This window comes from Panulirus ornatus, chromosome 19, assembly GCF_036320965.1.
Source record: "Panulirus ornatus isolate Po-2019 chromosome 19, ASM3632096v1, whole genome shotgun sequence".
Classification (NCBI taxonomy): Eukaryota; Metazoa; Arthropoda; class Malacostraca; order Decapoda; family Palinuridae; genus Panulirus; species Panulirus ornatus.
The window spans coordinates 18,207,975-18,230,623 of NC_092242.1; the positions used below are offsets into that span (position 1 = coordinate 18,207,975).

Genomic DNA, 22,649 nt, shown 5'->3' on the forward strand with positions numbered 1-22,649 from the left:
GAGTCTTGGAGAGAGGGGTGAGTATGCAGTTTATAGGGGATGAGAGAGCCTGGGAAGTGGCAGATTGGAGTGAGAAACACCAGAAGGTGGTGACTGAGTTTGGAAAAGTGTGTGGAGCGAGAAGCTTGACAGTAACTGTAAGTAAAAGAGAGGGTATTAGGTTCAGGAAGTTTGAGGGACATTTTAGTTAGGATGCGAGTTTTGATGGAGAAGAATTGGAGGAAGTTAAGTGGTTTAGATATCTGGGAGTGAACATGGCAGCAAATGAAACCATAGAAGCAGAAATGAGTCATTGGTTGGAGGAGGAGGCAAAGGTTTCAGGAGTACTGAAGAGTGTGTGAAAAGAGAGAATGTTATCTGGGAGGGCAAAAATGTTTATGTTCGGAGGAATAATAGTCTCAGCAATATTATGTAGATGCAAGGCATGGGCTATAGATAAGGCTGTATAGAGGAGGGTGGAAATGAAATGTTTGGACAGTATGTGCCATGAAGTAGATTGAGTATGTTATGAAAGAGTGAGGGTGCTTTGTGATGATAAAAAGATTGTGGTTGAGAGAGGGTAAGAAGGTGTGCAGAATGGTTTGGACATATGTAGAGAATAAATGAGGAAAGGTTTACATAGAGGGTATATGTGTCAGATGTGGAGGGAACAAGGAGAATGGGGAGACTTAATTGCAGACAGAAGCATGGGGTGAAAAAGGTTTTGAGCAATCAGAGCCCAAACATGCTGGAGGGTGAAAGGTATGCACAGAATTGAGTGAATTGGAATGATGTGGTATCCTGGGATGGACATGCTGTCAGTGGACTGAACCTGGGCATGTGAAGCATTTGGGGTAAACCATGGAAAGGTTTGTGGGTCCTGGTTGTGGATAGGGAGCTGTGGTTTCAGCACATTATATGACAGCTCAAGAATTGATTTGAGCAGATGGAGCCTTTCTTCATCAGTTCCTGGAATCACCTTCCTGATGCAGGAAATGATGATCAAGTATGATGAAAAAAATGTTGACAGAGCCTCTCTCACAGACAGCAGATGTAGATGAAAGACTTTAAATGGCGTGAGGTGGTTTGATTGAGTAAGTTATGAAAGGGTAAGAAAGATATGTGGGTTGAGAGAGCATAAGAGGATGCATAGAAATAGTTTGGACATGTGGAGAGAATAAATGAGGAAAGGATGACGAAGAGGATGTGTTTGTCAGATGTAGGGGGAACAAGGAGAACAGGGAGACCAAACTGGAGACAGAAGGATGAAGTGAAAAAGGTATTGAATGTTCGGGACCCAAACATGAAGGAGGTATACTGCGATTGACATGGTGTCAGTGGACTGGACTAGGGCATGTGAAACATTTGAGGTGAACCATGGAAAGGTCTGTGGGACCTGGTTGTGGATAGGGAGCTGTGGTTTCAGCGCATTACACATGACAGCTAGAGAATTGATTTGAGTGGATGTGGCCTTTATTCATCTGTTTCTTGAACTACCTTGCTAACATAGGAAATGGTGATCAAGTATGAAAAAAAAGGAAAAAAAGTTGACAGTACCTCTCAAAAACAGTAGAGGTGGATGAAAGACTTTTTGGTAAGTTAGCAGAAATTTGGAATGAAGATGATTAGACTGTGATGAGAAATATTAACAGCCTGTACTGGAATCTAAAGAGGGAGATTCCCTTTCCAGTAGCTCCAGGTGTAGATTTTACTGAAACTTGCTTGATAGTGCCCTAACACAGTTCGCTGAGAAACTTACTTAAATCATGAACATACTAGACATAGTTCTAGCAACGATTGCATATCACATCTGTGATGATATTGTTTGACAAACATTTACCAAATCACCAACAAATCCTCCCCTCCTTGTATTTTAACTTTCTAAAAAATGGGAAACAGAAGGAGTCACGCGGGGAGTGCTCATCCTCCTCGTAGACTCAGATTGGGGTGTCTAAATGTGTGTGGATGTAACCAAGATGTGAAAAAAGGAGAGATAGGTAGTATGTTTGAGGAAAGGAACCTGGATGTTTTGGCTCTGAGTGAAACGAAGCTCAAGGATAAAGGGGAAGAGTGGTTTGGGAATGTCTTGGGAGTAAAGTCAGGGGTTAGTGAGTGGACAAGAGCAAGGGAAGGAGTAGCAGTACTCCTGAAACAGGAGTTGTGGGAGTATGTGATAGAATGTAAGAAAGTAAATTCTCGATTGATATGGGTAAAACTGAAAGTTGATGGAGAGAGATGGGTGATTATTGGTGCATATGCACCTGGGCATGAGAAGAAAGATCATGAGAGGCAAGTGTTTTGGGAGCAGCTGAATGAGTGTGTTAGTGGTTTTGATGCACAAGACTGGGTTATAGTGATGGGTGATTTGAATGCAAAGGTGAGTAATGTGGCAGTTGAGGGAATAATTGGTATACATGGGGTGTTCAGTGTTGTAAATGGAAATGGTGAAGAGCTTGTAGATTTATGTGCTGAAAAAGGACTGGTGATTGGGAATACCTGGTTTAAAAAGCGAGATATACATAAGTATACGTATGTAAGTAGGAGAGATGGCCAGAGAGCATTATTGGATTACGTGTTAATTGACAAGCGCGCGAAAGAGAGACTTTTGGATGTTAATGTGCTGAGAGGTGCAACTGGAGGGATGTCTGATCATTATCTTGTGGAGGCTAAGGTGAAGATTTGTATTGGTTTTCAGAAAAGAAGAGTGAATGTTGGGGTGAAGAGGGTGGTGAGAGTAAGTGAGCTTGGGAAGGAGACTTGTGTGAGGAAGTACCAGGAGAGACTGAGTACAGAACGGAAAAAGGTGAGAACAATGGAAGTAAGGGGAGTGGGGGAGGAATGGGATGTATTTAGGGAATCAGTGATTGATTGCGCAAAAGATGCTTGTGGCATGAGAAGCGTGGGAGGCGGGTTGATTAGAAAGGGTAGTGAGTTATGGGATGAAGAAGTAAGATTATTAGTGAAAGAGAAGAGATAGGCATTTGGATGATTTTTGCAGGGAAAAAATGCAATTGAGTGGGGTGCAAGAGGTGAAAAAGAGGGCAAATGAGAGTTGGGGAGAGAGAGTATCATTAAATTTTAGGGAGAGTAAAAAGATGTTCTGGAAGGAGGTAAATAAAGTGCGTAAGACAAGGGAGCAAATGGGAACTTCAGTGAAGGGCGCTAATGGGGAGGTGATAACAAGTAGTGGTGATGTGAGAAGGAGATGGAGTGAGTATTTTGAAGGTTTGTTGAATGTGTTTGATGATAGAGTGGCAGATATAGGGTGTTTTGGTCGAGGTGGTGTGCAAAGTGAGAGGGTTAGGGAAAATTATTTGGTAAACAGAGAAGAGGTAGTAAAAGCTTTGTGGAAGATGAAAGCCGGCAAGGCAGCAGGTTTGGATGGTATTGCAGTGGAATTTATTAAAAAAGGGGGTGACTGTATTGTTGACTGGTTGGTAAGGTTATTTAATGTATGTATGACTCATGGTGAGGTGCCTGAGGATTGGCGGAATGCGTGCATCGTGCCATTGTACAAAGGCAAAGGGGATAAGAGTGAGTGCTCAAATTACAGAGGTATAAGTTTGTTGAGTATTCCTGGTAAATTATATGGGAGGGTATTCATTGAGAGGGTGAAGGCTTGTACAGAGCATCAGATTGGGGAAGAGCAGTGTGGTTTCAGAAGTAGTAGAGGATGTGTGGATCAGGTGTTTGCTTTGAAGAATGTATATGAGAAATACTTAGAAAAGCAAATGGATTTGTATGTAGCATTTATGGATCTGGAGAAGGCATATGATAGAGTTGATAGAGATGCTCTGTGGAAGGTATTAAGAATATATGGTGTAAGAGGCAAGTTGTTAGAAGCAGTGAAAAGTTTTTATCGAGGATGTAAGGCATGTGTACGTGTAGGAAGAGAGGAAAGTGATTGGTTCTCAGTGAATGTAGGTTTGCGGCAGGGGTGTGTGATGTCTCCATGGTTGTTTAATTTGTTTATGGATGGGGTTGTTAGGGAGGTGAATGCAAGAGTTTTGGAAAGAGGGGCAAGTATGAAGTCTGTTGTGGATGAGAGAGCTTGGGAAGTGAGTCAGTTGTTGTTCGCTGATGATACAGCGCTGGTGGCTGATTCATGTGAGAAACTGCAGAAGCTGGTGACTGAGTTTGGTAAAGTGTGTGAAAGAAGAAAGTTAAGAGTAAATGTGAATAAGAGCAAGGTTATTAGGTACAGTAGGGTTGAGGGTCAAGTCAATTGGGAGGTAAGTTTGAATGGAGAAAAACTGGAGGAAGTAAAGTGTTTTAGATATCTGGGAGTGGATCTGGCAGCGGATGGAACCATGGAAGCGGAAGTGAATCATAGGGTGGGGGAGGGGACGAAAATCCTGGGAGCCTTGAAGAATGTTTGGAAGTTGAGAGCATTATCTCGGAAAGCAAAAATGGGTATGTTTGAAGGAATAGTGGTTCGAACAATGTTGTATGGTTGCAAGGCGTGGGTTATGGATAGAGTTGTGCGGAGGAGGGTGGATGTGCTGGAAATGAGATGTTTGAGGACAATGTGTGGTGTGAGGTGGTTTGATCGAGTAAGTAATGTAAAGGTAAGAGAGATGTGTGGAAATAAAAAGAGTGTGGTTGAGAGAGCAGAAGAGGGTGTTTTGAAATGGTTTGGGCACATGGAGAGAATGAGTGAGGAAAGATTGACCAAGAGGATGTATGTGTCGGAGGTGGAGGGAACGAGGAGAAGTGGGAGACCAAATTGGACGTGGAAAGATGGAGTGAAAAAGATTTTGAGTGATCGGGGCCTGAACATGCAGGAGGGTGAAATTCGGGCAAGGAATAGAGTGAATTGGATCGATGTGGTATACCGGGGTTGACGTGCTGTCAGTGGATTGAATCAGGGCATGTGAAGCGTCTGGGGTAAACCATGGAAAGTTGTGTGGGGCCTGGATGTGGAAAGGGAGCTGTGGTTTCGTGCATTATTGCATGACAGCTAGAGACTGAGTGTGAACGAATGGGGCCTTTGTTGTCTTTTCCTAGCGCTACCTCGCACACATGAGGGGGGAGGGGGATGGTATTCCATGTGTGGCGAGGTGGTGATGGGAATGAATAAAGGCAGACAGTGTGAATTGTGTGCATGGGTATATATGTATGTGTCTGTGTGTGTATATATATGTGTACATTGAGATGTATAGGTATGTATATTTGCGTGTGTGGATGTGTATGTATATACATGTGTATGGGGGTGGGTTGGGCCATTTCTTTCGTCTGTTTCCTTGCGCTACCTCGCAAACGCGGGAGACAGCGACAAAGCAAAATAAATAAATAAATAAATAGTACTGCTTTTAATGGTGATGAGCTTGACAGCTGTAAAAAGATACTAGATATTAGGCTTGCAAATGTTAATTATCTTTGCATTACTCTTGATATGAAAAGTTTGGGTGTTATTTCACTGAAAACAGTACGGCTGTGGCTTAGAAAAACTTCAGTGAGTCATTTGGGGTAGTAGTGGGAACTTATGTGTTTTGTGTAGCTTATGATTATTATCCAGAACTAATCCATAGTAGGTAGTACATAGTAGATAGTGGGCAGCCAACAGTCAGTACTACTTGCCTGAGTATCAGGAGGGTTAGTGACAATTGCATAGTGAGCCAGCATTTCAGTGGTTGTCAATTTGCACTCCTCTCACTTGAGTAGCTGTCTTTTCTTTCAGCTAAATTCACACATGGTGCACTGTCGTTTTGTCCACAAACATACAGTCTCTCTCCATGTTACACATAACACTTGACAACACTTAACTTGAATAGCTCATTTTTCATAATTCTAGATTTTCATGTGGTGAGCACTGTGAGGTAGCCCTGCCTTTTGGCAAAATAGTTGAGCAATAGATGGAAGTAGTAGGTAGGAACATTTAGTAAGGAATGTTAGGTAGAAGTAATAGGTAGGAACATTTAGTTAGGAATGTTAGGTAGAAGTAATAGGTAGGAACATTTAGTTAGAAATGTTAGGTAGAAGTAATAGGTAGGAACATTAGGTAGAAGTATTCAGTAGGAACATTAGGCAGGAGTCTCTGCAAACACTGTGCTAGACTTGTCCCCTGCTGCTGCCTGTTAAAGATGAGGCACTAAAGGCTTCCATGGATCTCACTAGTTTTGGAGAATCTGTTGAGTGAGTTCTAGAGGGGAACAGGTATTAGTGATATAGGTAGATATATAGATAGAAGTATTTAGGGGCTGTCTTGGGTAAGGTTAGTGATATGGAAGGAGAGATAAGGGAGAGATCAGTACAGGGTAGAACAGTAATTGGTTCCCTTGATAGAATAATGAAGGGTAGAGGCATAAGTATGGAAGTGGAGAGGATTTAGAGACAGCTTAGTCCTCCCATTCCTGACCTCTGCAGCCGAAACATGGATATAGAATGTGTCACACAGGTCAAGAATCCAGGCTGTGGAAATGAGCTATGTGAGAATAGCACATGGTGTGACTAAATGGATTGAAGAAAGAAGTGAAGAGGTGTATGAAAGATGCGGTATGGCAAGGAATGCAAAAGGAATTGATTGTGGAGTAGTAGAATAGGTGAAATGTATTAGTTTAAGGTGGTTTGGGCATGTGGAAAGAATGCAAGAGGAAGACCATCTGTGACTTGGGCATATAGGGTGGAGGAATACTGGAGAGAAAAAAATGATGGAAGAATGCATGGAATGGTGTATGCAATAGAGGCACATAAGGACAGGGATAAGTGGAGACTCTTTTGCCGTGGGAATCCCTTGATGGGAGTTCCTAGAAGGAGTGGGTGTTAGGGATGCAGTTAGATAGATAGATAGAAGCTATAGTGGTGGAAAAATGAAATAAAGAAATGTTTGGTGTTCAAGAATATAGCTGTCAAAACTTTAAGAGAACAATAACCACCATAATAGTGATTTACATAAATTCGCATAGAAAAACTTTAGGTAGTAGTTGGGAGGCCGCCACTGACTGGAGAGGTATATTACTGCTACTACCTGCCTGGATATGGGGAGAATTAATGATGACTGTCAAGTGAGCCAGCACTTCAGTGGTTGTCAAGTTGCGCTCCTTTGAGTCAGGTAGCTGTCTTTTCTTTATGCTTCACCCACACGTGGACTGCTATTCTCTCCTTGTCACTTGACAACACTTAACTCACACAACTCATTCTTCATTACTCTAGATTTTTTTGCAGCGAACTCTTTGTGCTAAACCTGCCTTTTGGCAAATTGGTTGTAGCAGTAGATAGAAGTAGGAGGTAGGAATGTTAGAAAGGAGCTTTAGGTAGAAGTAGTAGGTAAGAGCATTAGCAGGGAGTATTAGGCGGAAGCAGTAGGTTGTAACATTAGGAAGACACATTAGATTGAAGTAGTTGGTAGGAACATTAGGAAGGAGCCTCTGAAAACACTGCACAAGAGTTGCCCGTTAAAAGTGAGACACAAAAGGCTAGGAAGTGGCACTGAAGTTCAACAGTTATAGGGACTCTTTTGCCACGGCCACTCCCCCGGGGAGTTCCCAAAGGGAACGGGCGTCAGAGATATAGATAGACAGAAAAACTGTAAACCTCATATGTCAAAATAAATATCAGTATGAAGCATGTTTTGCTGAAAATGGCAAATGAAACTCTTAAGAATTTTATAGATAGAAGTAAGACAGGCATTACCCAGTCAGCTGGTCTATTGTATACAGAAAATGGTGACAGTTCAAGGCAGTGAAGTTTAGGGAAAGTTTTTAAGTGAATTTTTGTTACCATATTTACTACCAAAGACACAGCTCTTGTTCCAGATCCATTCCCACTGCTACAAGATGAAATCATTTTTAAGGATTGAAGGAATGAAAGAAAATGAAATGGCAGGCTCCTGATAAGTTTTATTAAGAATGATGAAAGAAGTAGAAAATGAGATAGTAAAGCTATTGACTGCACTATCCAGTAAGTCTCCTGCTATAGACATAATTCCAGAAGATTGAAAGTTTGACAGTTTGACACCAGTATTCAAAAGAGGTAATAAGTGCATGCCGAAAAATTATCACTCACTCAGCTTTACATTCATAATGAGACAAGATTTAAATCAGTTAGATATTTACCTTATGATTAATGATTCCAGCATGGATTTCTATGAAATAATGTCTGTCTATCTATCTGTCTTTTTCTTCAACAGGTTGGTTGATATATGTTATGATTTACCAGTTATGATAGTGGAGAGCAATGATTTGAATATGTTCAAGAATAGACTTGACAGTTACTTTGCTTTAGTCCTTGATGGACATTTTTTTGTACCTCCTTAGGTGCAAATGAAGTTTGCGTTTATTTGTTCTTGCCATCCATTTCCTTTCTTGTTCATACCATATTAATCTTTATGTTTATTATCTTTTCCACTATGACAAACTGCCTTGAGAGATCCCAGTGGCATTTTTTTTGTATAAGATGGAAAGGGTATGATATTTCAAGCATGAAGGGATTGCTCCTATTAATGGTTAGGGATTGAATTCTGAGATATCTGATAGAGATGATCAAAGTTATATAAGTTTCAAGCAGCCTGAGGAAGAATGGTGAAAGATATACAAGTTACTGGCAGTCAGTTGAAGGGTATGAGCTGAAATGTTACTTTAGTTTCAATTGTGTGCTCAAGGTTAATATTTTCAGTGATTCGGATTATGGAAATGAAGAATAGGACTCCAGCAGCAGAATGAGAGGAGTACAAGGTGAAGAGATTGATATAATAAAGAAGTTTGCAAGGAGAGTATGTGATAGTATAATTAAAGGGGTTAGTGTAAGGGGAAGACTACCTGTGATATGGGGAAATAGATTGGAGGAGTATTGGAGGGAGAGAAATCAGGTAAGAATATGTGGAATAGTGTATGTGAGAGAGACATGTAGGGACAATGGTAAGTGGTGACTCTTTTGCTTTGGCCAACTCCTTAATGGAAGTTCCTAGAGGGAATGGGCATTAGGGATACAGATAGATAGATACATTGAATAAGTAGGGTAGATATGGTGAAAATTAGGTATGTCAGAAGGAAGGAATGGCTGCAAACAGAAAGAACAGAAGACTTAGATTTTTTTTTTTTTTTTTTTTTTTTTTTTTTTCCAATAGAAGGAACAGAGAAGGGGGCCAGGTGAGGATATTCCCTCAGAGGCCCAGTCCTCTGTTCTTAACGCTACCTTGCTAATGCGGGAAATGGCGAATAGTTTGAAAGAAAGAAAGATGAAAGGGATGAATGTGAGTAGGATGATGTGTGGCTTGTTTGTAATTGAGCTGAAGGGAAGGTGAGGAAAGGAATGGCTGAGGGTGATATGAAAGGGCAGAATGAAGAAGTTTATGGCTGAGATGGCTGTAAGCAATTTTAAGTGTCAAGCAATGCAGAGATAGGATTTTGTAGATGAGAATGCATGGACTGCCCTACTGGAAACAAGGAGATGCATATGGTCTTAATACATACATAAATAAACCCGTGTTTAACTGTGTGTAAAGTAGAATACCAACCCCTGGTAGGCTTATGAAATCTTCCAATAAGGGCCATGTCCCTGGAGATAGACATCCTCCAGGAATCTTGAGCTGAGATACAAGATGTCAGCCAACTAGGCCTTCATAAATATGATGCTTTACCCTTAAATTTGGAATCAGTTCATCTACTAGCCATAGGAATGACTGACAGCGAATGGACTGTGCACCCTCTGTCTTCTGTGCGTCAAGCCAGTTCCATTGGATTATGGATCAGCAATGCTAATGACTGTCAAGATGTACTTTTGTGAATTATTAACACGAAAGTATTTTCATTGAATTTCAGATTCAGCATATTAACTGTCCATGGAGTAAGGACTCGCCCCACATTATTTTTGATTTTCACCAAGAGTGTAAAGGTGGAAATATAGAGAATTTAAGCAGAAAACTTCAGCTGCGAATCAAGGATGAGATGGATTCATATGGTTACTTCTGCTCCAGGAATGGCCAAGTGCAGTCAGTAAGTGCTGTATTGATTTATTCACAGACATTTTATGCATTGTCTGTCTATGATGTTCATTCTCCAACAATCTTCAAACTCTAACTACATGACCTTCCTTTGCCCTAAACAGCCCAAAGCAGTGTTTTGATAACTCATATATAGATGACCTTACATTTCAGTACTGCAGAGGTAACAATAAACTTGCTAAGGTGTGTCTTGCAATTTAAACAAGGGCTTTCCCATAGCAGAATGACTGCATCCCAAGAAAAATCCTTTGTTGCCTTAACCCTAGAAGACATGAATCCAATCTTCACACTCATATCACTCGTATCAACAAAACACCATTCCATACAACACAGATAACATTTATTCCAACATCACAAACAACAGCAAGTCCACAGACAAACTAAACGGTCTCAGAGCACTCATTTGCACCAGTTTTGGACTGAAAAAATAAGAGTCCATCACTGTCCTTTACAAACAATTCATTTGCTCCAGTCTGAACTATGCCTCACCAGTCGGCTTGGCAACCCACTCTTGAAAGAGTAAACATAACAGAACTATAAACTAATCAGAAACCCCCAAAAAATCATTGGCTCCTTAACAACTGCAAACATTTAACATGTGTACAATGAGATAAAAGTGATTCCAAGACAGTCCCACCCCTTCACTATGTTGAGCATGATGGTCATGAAGTGGCCCTCATATGAGCCATTTCATAACCACCCAATAAACTTCATTCTGAAGTAAAAGATTTGCCCAAGCCTCATGTATTGGCCACTTGTATACTCACAGATCCCCAACCTGCAAGTAAATACCACCTTGACAAAACTCATTCACGTAGAAATGGAGTCACAGACACTAGACAACCACCCCCTTATCCCAGTCTTAACCTTTATTCACTCAGATGTACATATATCTGAAACTACACACTTCAAATAGATATGAATCACATTTTATGACTGCAATCTGAGCAATATCCATATCATAAATACACAAACATTGATTCATCACTTGACAGACCTTCTGATACCCATAGTGCTTTTTCAAGAGTGAAGATGCAAACAGGTAATCCTCAACTGCCCTGTACTTACTCTTCCCAGATAAGTATATATCATCACTACATTTCATGACATGTGATCTTAGCTGATGGATGTAGCTTACTTTCTGGGGTGCAGGAATCTAAGACAAGGGGTCTCAGGATTGGCACATATATATGTACAGTACACACAGAAAAAATGTCTGCCTCCATTCATTTTCAGATGCAATACATGGCTAAGTTTGTGTACAAGCCTATGATGCTCCCATGGTGAAATTGTTGTACATCTGATTAGTATTTCTAATGGTGTAAGCACTAGCAACCTGCCTTAGCATGCCTCAGGCTATCTTGAGGAAACTTCATTTTGGGAATTTTTTCATCTGGGTACTGTATTTCATCTACCTTTGCCTCAAAATAAATAGCTGTTACATTTCTAAGGAGGAAAATACCCAAATTCTTGACTGAAAGCAAGAAAATAAAATGTGGGTTGAGATATTAGGTGCAATAGGTGCTCAGAAAGAATAATCAGGCAGGTCCTTCCTACAAAACTTTGTCAGTCCCTTGCCTCATTCAGGAGATCATGACCCTATGGACCCAAAACATGGACGTAGAAAACTTCAGAAACCTTGCCAATTCCATGCCCAGATGTCTGCAGATGGTAACCAAGGCCAAAGGGAAGATGACAGAGAAATATTATGTAAATGCAACATCACCTTTGAAAATGCATGGGGAGGTGGACAAGGGTTTTTGTGGACAGTGTTTACTTAGTAAGAAATGCTGGTATTTGTGAAAAACGTGTGTGGTATGTGGATGGTGAAAAAGGATAGGCAGTGGTGTGATGACAAAGTAAGTTGCTAGTGAAGGTGGAATGAGTGGGAAATGTACAAGAAAAAGTGACAGGAGGCCAAGAGAAAGGTGCAGGAGCTGAAAAAGATGGCAGAGTAGAGTTAGGGTGAGCAAGCATCAGCTGATTTCTAGAACTAAGAAATGTATCTGAGGGAGGCTAGTAGTGAGAGAGAAAAACAAGAAAACAAAAGGGAACATTTGTGAAGGGGTCAAATTTAGGAGTAGTAGCATGCAGGGATGATGTGAAGAGGAGATTATTTGAATGTGCCTGATGATAGAGTGGCAGATGTAGGGTGTTTGGGTCAAGGAGGTATGTTAAACAAAAGAGTAATGGCATATGATTTGATGAAAAGAGCAGAGGTGGTGAAAGCTTGCTTAGGATGAAGTTAACCAGGAAACTTTCATCCATGGTGTAACCATGAGCAGGCAGAGTCCAGTAGCACCTGTACTTTTATAAGAATAATGGTACTGGGCTTCATGAGTGTAGAACTCTCATTATGATACGTATTAGTAATTACACACATGCATACTCAAAGAATCCCACAGTAAGAGAATAGTAAAGGACACAAACTGCCTTCTGGCAGATATTAGAGTAGCTTTCAATTTTATGGGTAAGGAAGTGTTCAACAAACTGTACCTATCATACATAAGGCCGAATTAGAATATACTTAACAGATTTTGTCACCTTACATAAAGAAACACAAAGAGGTAATGGAGAAGGCCCCTAGGAGGGTAAGAAAGATGTTAGTAGAATGAAGAGAGATGAGTTATGGATAAAGTTTTAAAGCCTTGAATTTACCCACCATGGAAGAACGAAGAGTGAGGGTAATGTGATCACAACCTTTTATGTTTTTGAGATAGAGTGATGGTGTAAAGAGCAAAAAGTTCTTAGATGTGGAGATAGAGCAACCAGAGGGTATAACATGAAATTAAACAAGACATTTGTTGAGAAAGAAGTGAAGAAGTACTTTTATAGTATATAGTATAAGAGTAATGAATGATTGGAATATAATGGCTAAGGATGTGGTAATTGCAGACATCATGCAAAATGTTTAAAATTTGTATGATGGCAGAGAATGTTCAGGAGATGGGACCTCATGAATGTAAAATTCCATCCCTTTTTTGTACAAAAAGATAATTATTTACATGTTTTTCTCCACTTGCTATTAGAAATAGAGTTTTTTCTCAAGAAAGTAGGGTGTATGAGTGAGTTGGTGTATAAGTTTGTGAGAGTGTATGATAGGAGAAAATTGAGAATAAATGTGAACAAAAGCAAGGTTGTGTTGGAAATGAAATGAAATGTAATGTTTGAGACAATATGTGGTGTGATGTGGTTTGATCGAGTATGTAATGAAAGGGTAAGAGATATGTGGAAATAAGAAGAGTATGGCTGAGAAAGCAGAAGAGGTTGTGTTGAAATGGTTTGGACTTATGGAGAGGATGAGTGAGGAGAGGTTGACAAAGAGGATGTATGTGTCAGAAGTGGAAGAAACAAGGAGAACTGAGAGACCAATTGGAAATGGAAGGATGGAGTGAAAAGATATTAAGCAATCGGGGCCTGAACATGCAGGAGGGTGAGAGGCATGCATGGAATAGAGTGACTTGGAACAGTGTTGTGTACTGGGGTCGACTTGCCATCAGTGAACTGATCCAGGGCATATGAAACATTTGGGATAAGTCATGGGAAGGTCTGTGGGGCCTGTATGTGGATAGGGAGCTGTGGTTGTGATGCATTGCATATGACAACTAGGAAATAAGTGTGAGCGGATGTGGCTTATCTTTATTTTCTGGCACTACCTCAGTGGCGTAGGGGGCTGTGATCAGGTGTGGGGTAGGAGAAAAGAATGTATGTGTTATCTTTTTTTTCTCTTCTTTCATGCATTCATGCTGTTTCCTGTGGGGCGTGGTGGCATTAGGAATGGATGATGGTAAACAAGGATGAATATGTACAAGTGTATACATGTATGTGTATATGTATATGTATGTATGTATATATATATATGTACATGTACATGTATACTTATAAGTATATATATGTGTATGTGATATCCCTGGAGATAGGGGAGAAAGAATACTTCCCATGTATTCCCTGCGCGTCATAGAAGGCGACTAAAAGGGAAGGGAGCGGGGGGCTGGAAATCCTCCCCTCTCATTTTTAGTTTTCCTAAAGAAGGAACAGAGGAGGGGGCCAAGTGAGGATATTCCCTCAAAGGCTCGGTCCTCTATTCTTAATGCTACCTCACTAATGCGGGAAATGGCGAGTAGTATGAAAAAAAATGTGTATGTGAATGGATGTGTCTTTCTTAGTCTGTTTCCTGGCGCTACCTCACTAATGCGGGAAACATCCATCAAGTATAAAGAAAAAAGCAAGGTTATTAGGTTTAGCAGATCAGAGAGAGAGAGGTCAGCTGGTGTATGAATTTGAATCGAGAAAAAATAAAGGAAATAAATTGTAGAGTGAGGTCACTTTCTGGAGGGGCAAAAATGGATATGCTTGAAGGTATAGCACTTACAAAAATCTTTTGTGGATGTGAAGCATGAGCTATGGATAAGAATGTACAGAGGAGGGAGAATATGTTGGAAATTAAGAGTTTGAGGATAATGTTTGGTGAGGAGGGTTTATTGAGTAAGTGATGGTAGGGTAAGTGAGAGGTGTGGTAGTAAGAAGAGTATGTTTGAAAGAGCTGAAGAGGTTGTGCTGAAATGGTACGGACATGTGAGAATGAGTAAGGAGAGGTGGGCAAAGAGGATAAATGTGTCAGAAGTGAAGGGGACAAGGAGAATGGGTAGACCAAACTGGAGATGGAATGCTAGATTGAAAATGATTTGTAACCTTTGGGGACGGAACATCCTTTAGGGTGAAAGGAATGCATGAGGTGGATTGAATTGGAGTGATGTTATTTAAAGGGGGAACAAGCTGTCAGTGGACTGAAGCAGGGCTTTTGAAGCAGATGGGGGGAAACCTCAGAAAGGCTTTTGGTGGCCTGGTTCAGGGTAGGGAGACTGTGGTTTTGATGCATTACACATGACAGTTAGAGAATGTATGTGAGAAAATGAGACCTTTTCTTCATCTGTTCTTTGCACTGCCTCACTAATATGGGAAAATTATGGACAAGTATGAAAGAAAGAAAAAGAAAAATACTTTAAGTAACGTAAGGGTAAGAGAGATGTGTGGAAATAAAAAGAGCGTGGTTGAGAGAGCAGAAGAGGGTGTTTTGAAATGGTTTGGGCACATGGAGAGAATGAGTGAGGAAAGATTGACCAAGAGGATATATGTGTCGGAGGTGGAGGGAACGAGGAGAAGAGGGAGACCAAATTGGAGGTGGAAAGATGGAGTGAAAAAGATTTTGTGTGATCTGGGCCTGGACATGCAGGAGGGTGAAAGGAGGGCAAGGAATAGAGTGAATTGGAGCGATGTGGTATACCGGGGTTGACGTGCTGTCAGTGGATTGAATCAAGGCATGTGAAGTGTCTGGGGTAAACCATGGAAAGCTGTGTAGGTATGTATATTTGCGTGTGTGGGTGTATGTATATACATGTGTATAGGGGTGGGTTGGGCCATTTCTTTCGTCTGTTTCCTTGCGCTACCTCGCAAACGCGGGAGACAGCGACAAAGCAAAAAAAAAAAAAAAACTTTAAGTGTACTGTAGCACCCAACACCAAGTAAAGATGGTTGAAGAAATTTTTTATTTTGTAAATTGTTGCCCAACTAGACAGTATATATTCTTTCACAATGTTACCCAACTATATTCAAAGAAAAATTAGGATAATCAAATGCCTTTTAAGCAGTTTCTGATCAGAAATAAATATCATGTGCTCAGAAATAATTTTTTTTTCTTTTTCATTATTGTCTGCAGCTACAGCGAGGCACAATGAGAACAAATTGCCTGGATTGCCTTGACCGAACAAATAGAGTTCAAACTTTCCTTGGCATAGATTGCCTTAACAAGATGTTAGAAGATCTTGGAGTATCAAATAATGGAGTCATTGTTCAGCGGTTTACAAGCAAGCTGGAGGAAATGTGGAAGGATAATGGTAATCGCATTAGTCAGATATATGCAGGAACCGGAGCTCTACAAGGTTCAAAGGTAAAGTTATATTTTCTTTCATTTTATATTTTTGTGCTATAATTATTTTTTGCAATATTCAATACAGTACATCACATTTTCAGGCTTATTTTGATGTTTGAGCTTCGAAATTTTTCATGTTTAGGCAGTAGGCATACAGTCTTAAAGATTTGTGTATAGTCTGTGCGTTTTATTATTATTATTTTTTTTTTGCCGGTCTCCCGCGTTTGTGAGGTAGCGCAAGGAAACAGACGAAAGAAATGGCCCAACCCACCCCCATACACATGTATATACATACACGTCCGCACACGCAAATATACATACCTATACATCTCAATGTACACATATATATACACACACAGATATATACATATATACACATGTACATTATTCATACTGTCTGCCTTTATTTATTTCCATCGCCACCTCGCCACACATAGAATAACATCCCCCTCCCCCCTCATGTGTACGAGGTAGCGCTAGGAAAAGACAACAAAGGCCCCATTCGTTCACACTCAGTCTCTAGCTGTCATGTAATAATGCCTGAAACCACAGCTCCCTTTCCACATCCAGGCCCCACAGAACTTTCCATGGTTTACCCCAGACGCTTCACATGCCCTGATTCAATCCATTGACAGCACGTCAACCCCAGTATACCACATCGATCCAATTCACTCTATTCCTTGCCCACCTTTCACCCTCCTGCATGTTCAGGCCCCAGTCACTCAAAATCTTTTTCACTCCATCTTTCCACCTCCAGTTTGGTCTCCCACTTCTCCTCGTTCCCTCCACCTCCGACACATATATCCTCTTGGTCAATCTTTCCTCACTCATTCTTTCCATGTGCCCAAACCATTTCAAAACACCCTCTTCTGCTCTCTCAACCACACTCTTTTTATTTCCACACATCTCTCTTACCCTTACATTACTTACTCGATCAAACCACCTCACACCACACATTGTCCTCAAACATCTCATTTCCAGCACATCCACCCTCCTGCGCACAACTCTATCCATAGCCCACGCCTCGCAACCATATAACATTGTTGGAACCACTATTCCTTCAAACATACCCATTTTTGCTTTCCGAGATAATGTTCTCGACTTCCAAACATTCTAAAAGGCTCCCAGGATTTTCGTCCCCTCCCCCACCCTATGATTCACTTCCGCTTCCATGGTTCCATCCGCTGCCAGATCCACTCCCAGATATCTAAAACACTTTACTTCCTCCAGTTTTTCTCCATTCAAACTTACCTCCCAATTGACTTGACCCTCAACCCTACTGTACCTAATAACCTTGCTCTTATTCACATTTACTCTTAACTTTCTTCTTTCACACACTTTACCAAACTCAGTCACCAGCTTCTGCAGTTTCTCACATGAATCAGCCACCAGCGCTGTATCATCAGCAAACGACAACTGACTCACTTCCCAAGCTCTCTCATCCACAACAGACTGCATACTTGCCCCTCTTTCCAAAACTCTTGCATTCACCTCCCTAACAACCCCATCCATTAACAAATTAAACAACCATGGAGACATCACACACCCCTGCCGCAAACCTACATTCACTGAGAACCAATCACTTTCCTCTCTTCCTACACGTACACATGCCTTACATCCTCGATAAAAACTTTTCACTGCTTCTAACAACTTGCCTGCCACACCATATATTCTTAGTACCTTCCACAGAGCATCTCTATCAACTCTATCGTATGCCTTCTCCAGATCCATAAATGCTACATACAAATCCATTTGCTTTTCTAAGTATTTCTCACATACATTCTTCAAAGCAAACACCTGATCCACACATCCTCTACCACTTCTGAAACCACACTGCTCTTCCCCAATCTGATGCTCTGTACATGCCTTCACCCTCTCAATCAATACCCTCCCATATAATTTCCCAGGAATACTCAACAAACTTATACCTCTGTAATTTGAGCACTCACTCTTATCCCCTTTGCCTTTGTACAATGGCACAATGCACGCATTCCGCCAATCCTCAGGCACCTCACCATGAATCATACATACATTAAATAACTTACCAACCAGTCAACAATACAGTCACCCCCTTTTTTAATATATCTGTGTGTCTGTGTGTAGAATGTAAAATTAATTTTGCAAGAAGGATAGCAATCAAACTTCGCACATGGTCGATGTGACTTAGATGTCTTTCAGTGATAAAACGTATAGGGAGGCAGAACTCTTACTGGGGAAAAAGAAAATGTGGATGGAAGTCAGAAAAATGAAGAAATGTAGAGAGGTAAAAATTGACATCACTCTTTCATGAAAGACTTAAAATGGGAAAAAGACTTTGGCTTTGCTCCCACTGAGGGTTCTTTATAGTTGCTTGGATTTGCTTGTGTTATATAATATCTGCATTGTTACATTTCTTCGGGGGATTGTTACCTCGCAGATGTGGGAAACAGCAATTTAGAATATAATATGATAATAATCCTACCGAAAGTAATCTTCCCCATTATGTGTAGGCACCATTTACCAATATTTCCTGAAATTTAACAGAATTCCATGTCAGGAGGGCTAATTCTCCTTCCCTTCTTGCATTGTGTACTGTATTGTGTAGGCTTTAAGAGCAGCTAATCAGACTAAGGGAGTCAGAAAGAAAAATAGTTGGGATGATGTGAGGATATATGAGGAACTAAATGAAAAGTTGAAAAGTGTTTTCACAGGAAAAGACACTTTAGCTCCATTGCTATTGAAATGGAATGAGGAGGAGGAAGTAGAAAATGTTGAGGTATGTAGAAAAGACATTGATAAAATGTACAAGGTCTTTACCCTAACAAAGCTTATGGTCCAGATGGAATTTCATTTTATGTGCTGAAGATGTGTGCAAACACTCTAGACAGACCTAAAATACTGTTCAAGATGTTGCTGGAGAAAGGCAAAGTGCCAGGGGAATGGAAAAAGGAAAACAGAACTCATCTGTAATAAAGGAGACAAAGAAGAGGTGCTGAACTAGACAAAACTCCTTGGCAAATGTGGTGTAAGGTACTGGAAACATTAAACAGTAAGCAAATGGATGACTTTCTAAAGAGGATAGATTACCTAAGTTAGAAGCAACATGGTTTTATGAAAGAAGTTCATGTGTTAAAAAAGTTCTTTGATTTCTCTGAGAGAGTGAGCTTTGTCTTGGCACAAAAGGGAAGGCTGAGTAGATTGTTTATAGTTTGACTACCAGAAAGCATTTGACACAATACAGCATGGGAGGCTGATTAAGAGGCTAGAATACCAGACAGGAAAAAAGAATGCATGTCAGAGGAGCCTTCTCCATGTGGATGGAGGTCACTAGTGGAGTGGCCCAGGGTTCTCTTTTGGGACCATTACCCTTCTTGATCTATGTGACTGACTTGCCTAAGAGTATGGTCTTCTACCTGAATATGTTTGCAGATGATGCAAAAGCTCTAAAGCCTCTCAGCAGGAAAGATGCAGAATTCTTAAGTCTCCAAGACTACAAGAATATATCAGACATATACATGACAGCCTAGACAGGAAGCTGGAACAACTATTTTATGTTCTGTCAAGAGAAGTGAGAAACATATATGGAATGACTATAGAAACATTTAAAAGAATGCTTCACATATGGTTAACATCAGTTCTAAATGAACCAAGAACAGATGATTATGTGATGCTGGTGACTGCTGAGAAGAAGAAGCAAGACATGTGGTGAGTGCTGCACCCTAACCTTGTCATTATGGCTGAATCTTGTTGTGGGTACTTTTAGGTAAGTTAGTACACACACAAACACACACACAGACTTACACACACACACACACACACACACAAACAAACACACACACACACACAAACACAAACACACTTACACATACTTACACACACACACACACACACACACACACACACACACACACACACACACACACACACACCTACACACACTAAACCCTAATAATATCTTACAATGCAACAAAGGGTGGGATAGTATAGAAAGGTTTTTTAGTAGCGTTTTGTATTTTGGTTTTATCCTGATGAATTTCTTGCATGCTTTCGTAACTAATGCATGATATCTTTTCATTTCTTTTTCCTGCTGGTTGGTGTCGCTGGATGGATTGGAGGAATGGAAGACAGCCTTATTACTGTATATTCCTTACTTTAAACTCTTAGGATATAAATAGGAATAAGTAGAGTTCAATTCAAAAGAGATGACATAGACATGGGCCCTTTTTTGTGTGTCTTTCCCATTTACACTATGCGCTCACCCTTCACCTGATGCATGCCCATCCCACTTTACTCAGCTTGGTTTACCACACAACATACTCTAAGGGTTCAAAACTGGCTGTGTAAACAGCTGAAAGAAGGAGCATGATAGCTTAACATCATGGATTGGGCATATGGGCACAGCTTGAGCAGATGATTACAGAAGTGTTTTGGTTAGTTTTTTCACACTGTTCTTTATGACAATTTTTTTTTGCATGTATTATGTGACTGCAGCATTTCTTGTCATGTGTTTACTATATGGCTTCGTTGTATTCATGAAATTATATGAATGATGGGTAAGTGAGTATTTTAGCTTTAGAACATGTTTTTCTAAAGTTTATCTCAGAAATATGCTTTTCATAAACTTAAAACTGACTTTTAGGGAAGTTTTCATGATCCACCCTGTTAATGAAAGACTTGCCAGACATTTTACGAATAATTAACGTCATATTTAGTAACAAAGTTATTAGATGAGAAAGTGATTTACATAACTTTTGCTTGAATTATGTTGATATATTTGATTCAGTATCTCAATGGCAAATGCATTCCTTAGCTGATTGATGGAGCAAGATCAGCTGCAAGAACATTCCAGAACAATCTTCTAGACAGTAGCAAGCAGGAAGCTATTGACATTCTCCTTCATGGGAATCTGCTTAATAATTACCTGGCAGCACTGTCCAGATCATTGCTACCTTCAAGCTACCTATATGGTAAGAGAGTATTAATAGCAGTAAGATAATGATGTTCATTTCCTCAAATGTTTTTTCTTGGTATCCAATATCTGAGCTTGATGTTATACTAGGATGTTCCCTAGATTTTGTAAACTTTTTGTTTAAATGTATAAAGCAAAAGTTAATGGCTCAAACACAATTGCAAATGATGTGTATGTTTATCATCTAGCATACAGTGTAAACAAAAATGTACATTGTTGTAAAAAATGTGCTAATAGTAGTGTCCCTAGCAGGTAGGGAATTGCTTATTCTGGCTCATGGTGACATCTATGAAGAGCTCACCTTTACTTGTAAGAGGTTAAAGATTGGATAGCCTTCTGCTTGTTCAAAATTGAGTTGGATGATAATTACTTTGTGCCATTTGATGTTACTTCACACCCAGTGTTCCATTATGTATCCATGTTTAGAAATATTCTATGACATTGGAGCAGTGTTTGAGTCAGCTAGATACCATTTTGAAGCTTTAACCTTACCCAGTTCTCTGGTTGTTACAGAGTTGAGAACAATTCATCAATCTGTCAATGATCAGCATCTACATATCTTTAAGATTTTGAAACAGCCTATCTGTGACAAACTTGTCACCTAGAATGGAATGTGCTTATTTGTGAATTCACATTAATAATGAGTTAGTACAGACCAGGGGCAATGTAATGCTTTTCCTGGGCACTTAAAGTATCCTGTTCCATGATCACTGTATAATGAAGTTACCCGGTTTATTACCTGCATGGTCTCTGTGGTGCAGTAGTAAGCATTACTGGTCACCTGGGGTTGAGTTGGTCTGCAGGTTGAGTCAGCCACTGAAGGATGAAGTTTGGGAATATGGGAATGTATAAGAGTGTAATGAAGTGAACCCCAAACTCATGTGGTTAAAAAGTAAAGCAGATTATGAGTGTTGGGTGATCATTAGTGCTTAAGCACCCAGAAACAAGAGGACTAAGCTCCGGAGAGAGGTAAATGTTTTGGGATGAGCTGACCACTTTTCTGAGTTTTTCTTTGTTTGTAGCCAGTGGTACCCATATTCTTTGTCTTCCATTATAGATTTGACAGAACTTTCCATAGCAATGATGCACAGTATGGTGATGAAACCCCACTTTCCTTTTTTTTTTTTTATTGTTCAGAGAAAATATAAGAATTCCCTATATGTCGCAGCTTGAAAATTCATGTTCACTTCAGCACACTAGATATGGGTTCAGGATGTGTATAGATTAAGAAGTTGAATATTATTGATCCATTTCATGAAAACAGAATTAGAGTCTAGATAATAGAGAGATAGATGGGTAGAACACTGGCAGTTCAGAATATTTTCTGGTGGTTGTAGGAGGAAATCACTATACTTCATTGTTGTTTATAGATTTTTTTCTGTATCAGTATTAATGAATGATTATCAATTCTTGCAGCTTGGAAAAATTATAGTTTGCAGTAGGCTTTCATGGTTTACCAACCATAGTATAAATGCTTGCATTTTCAACTTCATAATGTAGAACATAAAGTATTTGTTTTCTTCTTTTCAACAGCCCCTATCAGTGTATTGCGCCAATTGTGTCAGCGTAGTACAGAATACACATCACCAATTCCTCTGAGAGTGGCTGTTGGAACCTATAATGTAAACGGAGGAAAACACTTCCGTAGCCTTGCGTACAAGCACTTATCCTTGGATGATTGGTTGCTCGACTCAAAAAAGAATGCTGTTCAGAGCTGTGAGTATACGGTGATTTTTTTTCAGCATGAATGTTTTGTGGTTATAGTAAGTTTAAGGGTTTTACCAATGAACGTATAATTACATTCATTGTTTTACACAAAGCTTCCTTTACAAATATATTCAAGTGCATTCAGA

General features: G+C 40.0%; 1 protein-coding gene across 3 annotated transcripts in view; it reads left to right on the forward strand.

The window, feature by feature from the left end:
* Synj (synaptojanin) overlaps window positions 1–22,649 on the forward strand; it is a 267,928-nt gene that overhangs the window by 111,701 nt on the left and 133,578 nt on the right. For all 3 annotated transcript variants that reach the window (XM_071673715.1, XM_071673717.1, XM_071673718.1), the window contains 4 exons: window positions 9,738–9,911; window positions 15,636–15,866; window positions 20,638–20,794; window positions 22,330–22,512. In XM_071673715.1, the coding sequence (XP_071529816.1) occupies window positions 9,738–9,911; window positions 15,636–15,866; window positions 20,638–20,794; window positions 22,330–22,512 (745 nt within the window). The remainder of the gene's footprint in view (window positions 1–9,737; window positions 9,912–15,635; window positions 15,867–20,637; window positions 20,795–22,329; window positions 22,513–22,649) is intronic.